At 37.5% G+C, this 6,727-nt stretch overlaps 1 protein-coding gene across 2 annotated transcripts in view; it reads right to left on the bottom strand.

Annotated features, from left to right (window-relative positions):
• Positions 1-2,839: 2,839 nt before the first annotated feature.
• Positions 2,840-6,727, bottom strand: part of 5-HT1 (serotonin receptor) — a 98,581-nt gene continuing 94,693 nt past the window's right edge. For both annotated transcript variants that reach the window (XM_018022045.2, XM_026812345.1), the window contains 4 exons: positions 5,641-5,784; positions 4,792-4,947; positions 4,320-4,480; positions 2,840-3,337 (listed from right to left, as the gene is read on the bottom strand). In XM_018022045.2, the coding sequence (XP_017877534.1) occupies positions 2,851-3,337; positions 4,320-4,480; positions 4,792-4,947; positions 5,641-5,784 (948 nt within the window). In that variant the 3' untranslated portion in view covers positions 2,840-2,850. The remainder of the gene's footprint in view (positions 3,338-4,319; positions 4,481-4,791; positions 4,948-5,640; positions 5,785-6,727) is intronic.

The following is a 6,727-nucleotide window of genomic DNA, read 5'->3' as shown; positions in this document are numbered from 1 at the left end:
TTATATTATTATTATTTTATTATTAATATTATAATTATATTATTACTAGACATTTTTTAAAGAAGCCTTAAAAAGTTTCTTCATGATAATAGTGAATAAAATATGAAGTCAATTTTTATTGTTTGAGTCATTTCGTCATGAATTGATGCATTTGGAGGCCCGAGTGATTTGATATACAAATTGTTAAAAGTATATTGGAAAGAAAATAAATGAAAATGTTACGCTTATTTTTAGCCTTGGTGTATTGTTATAAATGAATAAGAAGATGGTGCATTTTGATACAAGGAAAAACAAAGACGTTCGTTATACTTCCTATTGACTCCGATAACAACAAAATATTAATTCTACGATTTTCATACGATACGGAAGTTTCAAAGAAGTCGAAAAAATGTAATATGTGCGTTACAGTCAGAAGCTGAAATCTATTAAAACTGTAGTTTTTACTATATAGGTATAGCAAGTATGATTTGATTTCGGGTTTTAACTGTAATGTAATTATAATACATAAATTGTATATTGTGCAATAAACATTTTTAATACTAATTTTATGGTTTCATCACTATTTATTTTAGATTAGAAAGTGTATGATGAAAAAGTGGCAACCTTATGAGAATCATAGACGAGATATCGTTTGTAATCCTCACGCCCCGCCAATAGCCTTCAAGAATGGAATATCAGGAGTGATATAACAAACAATTCGGTCAACCGTTTTGAAACTTGCATTTATTTACATCAGTGATTCCAAAGAAATAATACACTGTATGAAGCATCGTTGTAAACGTATTGGTTTCTAGTTTTTCGTCTCGTATCTTTTTGAAACGCATATTGCATTCACCTTCCTTCCATGTTCAAACAGCGCAACGATTTTCTTGTTCTTCACTATAACAAATTCGTTTCCCTTTATTTAATACATTGCATCCTCGACGAGGGGCACAATCTAGTTAAGACGTTGGACAATTGTAACGTTGTGCTACAGGTCACTTATATTTACGATTTTTTCAGCTTCTTTTATTTTGATCTTCACTTTCCTTTGTCTAATGTCGATTTTTGGTGTACAAGAAACAATAATAATTCGCTCAACTTGCGCCGCTAGATAGATTATTCGTACATAATAAGGCGGTATTTTGGGCGATTGTGAATGACAATCATCTGATAACGTACGAACGCGTCGCTTATTTTATTACATGTCTACTTGGAAATAAAATATACTAATATTTACAAAATTGATACAACCAAAACGTCCACTTCTCGTTTATACACGTAAAGAAAAGAATAGATTTGTTACATTATGATTTTTATAATTATCAAATTTGATATCAACTTGAAACTTGCACTCCAGAAAATCTGCTTATCACAACTTGAACTTTTTTCTGAACGGAATAAATGTCTTGTTCAACTAAAACTTTATTCTACTCTGGAGAAAATGAAAGTTTCTTATCTACGTAAAAGCGTATAGGATAAAAATTTCACTTAATACATTGGATTTTATAAAAGTTTCGCTTAATACACTGCATTTTATAAAAGTTCCCTCGGAAGCGAAAAGATGATATTTATAAAGTTAGTTATTTTATAAGTAATTGAAAGTTCCAACAGTTTCATCGAAGCCCTGCTTCCGAGGTGTCTTACGGCAAATCGTATTCGTGAGCAATCGTGCGCGACACGGAAGCGGGGGAAGAGTCTCGTCCTATTACTAGAACAACGATGCAAATTAGCTTGGATCAACTTGGCCACTTTTTTTATTACTTACGTCATCGGTGTTCGATTCACCGCATTTTGTGAAGAGTATAGTTACGATAGAAATATCATTATGTACAATAGAACGATGTACAACAGTGCTCAAGTGTTTGATATTATCTGGAGCAAGTACTCGAGCCTTAACCAGAGAAGCTACTGTTAATTTGATTCATAAACCAGTTTAATAAAACATCTTTTGTACTGTCTTGCTTTGACTATTCTAAATTAGGAGCTACTGTTCTTTCCAAGGAATGAAGTGAATCTTACGGTTGTGGCCTATGCGTATTTAAAATACCAATCATAAAACAATTGGCTTTTCATTTATCTAGCGAATACTACAAAATGATACAATACAAGATTCGTGTGTTTCATCACGTAAAAGTATAAAGAAGATATAAATTAGTTTTTCCTTCGATCAATATCTCAAAATAATCGGACAATCAGAGAAGCGTTAACTGGGTCACCGATAATCCACCATTTCAATCGATCTCTCGTTTCTTCACTTCGACCATCTCACCCTTGTTTTCTCTGTGTTCAACTAGCAAAGTATTAAGAACTAGATCGTATTCGCAGAATTGCGATAATTCTTCTCGGGTAAGATATTGTGTTAGAATTGAGCTTCGAATGGTAACTGTCACCGAATCGATCTTGTCTACAAGTGGTGTTAGTGATTCTGACAGATTAATTACTGGCATGTGTTGCAACTGTCCAACGAGAATTGATGGCGGTATGCAGACCATATTCTATTCAGCAATTGCAACATGCGTTACTGCCGTCAGATTCGCCGAGCGCGTTTATTCGATATTTTTCAAAGTCCGTTCTCTATTGAACATAATAGATGAACGCGCCAGTTATACGCGATTTTTTATTCATGATCAGGGTCTAGATTTTCTAGACGATCGTGGAATTTTACGAGGGAAACATTCTACGTACTCTCTAAGGCCTAATTACGTGATACGATAGTTGATCGATATTCAAAGGAGAGGAAGTAGTTAACAATAATCGTTTTATGTACACATGATGCGTTTGTCCACGAACACACTTTCTCTCAAGCACAACACTTTTTCTATTTGTCGCACGTGATTACTCATAGAATGATTAAACTTAAATCCACTGTCAGCGAATTATCCTAGAACCACCGCAAAGCATCCTCTTGAAGGCTTGCCTGAACTCTGGTGAGAATACAGTGTATATCACAGGGTTCAGGGTGCTGTTGAAGTAGCCCAGCCACAGGAAGATGTTTGCTATCAATTCCGGTGGCTCGCAGACTTCGCACGTAGCACGAAGTAACGCTACCAGAAAGAAAGGCAACCAACAAGCGACAAACGCGCCGGTTATTATTGCGAGCGTTTTCGCTGCCTTTTTCTCGCGCTTCGACTCGATCGTCTCGCGTGTCCTCTTACTGGACGAGGTCGAGTGGCTGCTGGAAGGGTTCGTAATGGTGGTCGTGGTAGTCGTCGTCGTCGTCGACACCGCCGTCGGCGTGACGGTGGTCGATTGCGTCGCATTCGCCCCGTTATACGACGACGACTTCTCCGGCGATATTGATGAATGATCCGGCGTGGATCTCGTTATGGTGAACGCTGTCGACTCCTCTCTCGGTCTGAAAAATTGGTAAAAATTTTGTAAGACAAGACCAAAGAATTTATTTTTCGCAAAACAATTTTCTATTATTAAAAACTTATCAATTTAGTTAGATTTTACTTTGATGAAAAGTATTTATTTTGAAACAAGTTATTAGAATCGCATAGAAAAGTTTACATTGGAAAACAGAAATGAACTCCGGTCGGAAGACTCGTGAAGTACAAGTACTGAATAATTTAGTAACGTAATTAGTCTGGGGTGCGCAGGCATGCATCAAACGGACACTGTGAATGGAGAAGGTTAATTTAAAGCACGGCGCTAACGAGTCTCGTAATCGTGTGTCTACTTCAGTAGTGGGCACCTCAGTTGCTCATGAGCCAAGTCGGAAGCACGCGCAAGCCATATTACTGTTCATGAACAATGATGAGAGTCACGAGGACAAGAAAATGTAAACAGAGTGTCAGAAAGACAGCGAGAATACTCAAACCAGAGAAACGAATTCCATAATTAAATATGGAAGAGCGAGTGTTGAGCTGCGTATCCACTTCTATCATATCCTCGTATCGCATCATCGTTGCGTATCCTTATTGCTAATCATACTTGCTCGTCATTATTGCACACGCGTCGTGCATATTTTATAACGTATCATAAAAAATACAGAGGAATTAATAAAAAAATATCATTTATTTAAATTGCAGTTTTATCGAGATAGTTCATGATTTACTGTATTAATTTCTTATGTGATTTTTAATATGATTCATTACGATGATGCTACGCTTGTCGGTTCATAATGATACGCAAGAGTGAAACGATACAAGGGTATGAGACACGGGTGGATGCGCGCTTTTAAGCTTTGAACGTGTATAAGCCGAAGTGAATATATGAGGATAGGCTCATAGGCCAAGAGCTCATGCTCACAAACACATTACGTTGTTCTCGGCTCTATGAACATGAGTCGCCTACCACTGCGATCTACATTTAGACTTGCAGAGGAGCGAAACCTTCTTGTGACGAGTCTAAGAATGCCTCTCCTTTCGCGAGGTGGTTGCACGATAGTCCCCGGCCTCTTCCTGATTCGCTTTCGCGCCGCCTGAAATATCCTCCAGTACAGGAATAGAATGACCAGCAAGGGTACGTAGAATGTGGCGCAGGTGGCGAAGATCTGCAATGTATTTCAGGAAATCCTATCTTTACAGATTTCCCTTTAAACACGTTTCTAAAATTCACCATGGGAGTTCGCGCAAAATTAACCCGAAATCCATAGTCGAGGAGTCAGTAGATTTTAAAGTAGATTTTAGAAAAGTGGAACATTGAAAGCACATTTTGATCAGTCGAAGAAATTCTTTAGATCTTATTTATTAAATCGATATCACAAATACTCTATTTTAATTCGAAGACTAGTTAACGGAACTTAGTTTTAGTTCAAGACAAAAATAATTTCACGGAGACTCTGATTTATTTACAAGTATCTACCTGGTATGCAGGATCCTGCGACACTAAACAAGTTCCATTTGCTATGCGGCCCAAATAATCAGGATCTTTCCAGCCAAGTTGAGGTGCCAGTGAGATTCCTAAAGATACCACCCAGACGGTCACGATCAAGATACCGATCCGCCGCGGATTCCTCGCCTGGAAATAAAAAAATTCTTTCACGGGTTATCATACTCAGATACCAGCAAGCTCCTCCATATTTTTCGGAGCTCCTCCGTCTATCCTCCAAGTTATTTTTATATCGGCTTGTTCAAAATAATATTCGGATCGAGGTCAGAAAGCTGCATATCGACAGCATTTTATCATTAGAAGAATACGATCATACGAAATTCATTTCTTTTTATGACGAGATCACCATAATCTTTAATCTGAAATCCCATAACCGTATCTGCCTCGGATATTTTAAACATCCGGGCGTTCTTAATAAAATACCAGAGCTTGGCTTCGGAAAATTGACACGGAAATTATGAGTGCACATGAAATGTCGTTTCGTTCGTCAAGTTCCAAATTTAAAAAATCGTACTCTGTTTCTGGAAAAATTGTAAGGTTCTCATTTTTGTTCTGTGTGTGTGTGTGTGAATTTTCAGCTGTGCTTGAATTTAATAGATGTATAGGAAAATGACTGATAAATTATTTGAATGAGATATTCTACAGAAGGTACATCTACTATTTGAAGAAATATTTATGTAACATTAGAAAACCGTTTCCGATCCTAATCTTCTTTTCGATACTTGCAACCCCTGAGCAACGCGTTTGTGTGACTTCGTCACTCTTTGAGTACCTTGTACCCAGAATCTCAACTACTTGTCGACCGCGGCAGTGTTAATTAACCTGTATATAATTGAGATCGGTGACTGCCCAATATCTGTCGACCGCGATAGCCACCAGATGCAATATCGAGGCAGTGCAGCAGAGAACATCGCTGCTGGTCCACATGTCGCACAGCTCCGGTCCCAGTGACCATCCTGAATTTATCTGGAATAAACAAAATTGTTCGTTACGAATCAGCCCCTAAACAGATTTTAGAAATAAATGAGTAATGTGCGAAAGCCGAAAGCATTTCTCGACTCGTTTTGAACATTGAATTCTCGATACGAGCACATTCTTATTCTCAATATTATATACAATGATTCAATACTAATTAGTTGTTAATACTTGAACATTTCTCGAAGTGAAGTAACATTTTTATTATTGGACTAAACAACTTAATTTTCTTTGAAATGTTGGGAGTTCTTGGAAGTTTCTTACGTGGGAATATTGAAATCTATGATCATTTTCAAAATTAGCATGCTAAATAGAGCTGGTAATGATTTTTCGCTCTTAAATAAGTCAGAACTTGGGCATTGTTAACGGCTCAGAGAATGTTCTCCCGCCTTTTGAATGTTGTCTGAAACGACAATAAAGTCGTTAGCGAAACGTCATTTCAGTTTCACTGAGTATTATCTTGCTGGACTTGAGGGAAAAGTCTAATTACAATGGCTTCCATAGCAGGGACGATAGAAGCGAAAACAGGGAAACGATGGTCCTCGCAAACTGATATTGTAATATCAACCTTTACGACGGGAACTGTAGTAATAACAGAGGGTATAATGAAAATTACTGTAGCGATGACTCTCGACGCTGGAAATTCCCCGGTACGTACCACTACACATAAACTAGCGCAGGCTCCGAGTACAGTAGCCTAGCCAGCGTCCTTTCCACAGGATTCTGTCGAGATGAAAATCTCGTGACAACCGTGAACCACATTCATTTTCAATTTTCCATGCAGACAATGCAAATATGCATTGTTTGAATAACACGTATTCACCGATTCACATATCTCGTATTTTATTACAACGCGATTGAATACAGTTTTTTAATTTTTAAATATAAATGTAAAGCTGAACGCGTTCCGCAGTATCAGGGAATGCATATATAT

This window comes from Ceratina calcarata, unplaced genomic scaffold (genome assembly GCF_001652005.2).
Source record: "Ceratina calcarata isolate Rehan_Ccalc_2016 unplaced genomic scaffold, ASM165200v1 scaffold27, whole genome shotgun sequence".
Lineage (NCBI taxonomy): Eukaryota > Metazoa > Arthropoda > Insecta > Hymenoptera > Apidae > Ceratina > Ceratina calcarata.
This window is presented reverse-complemented; position numbering and strand designations above follow the sequence as displayed.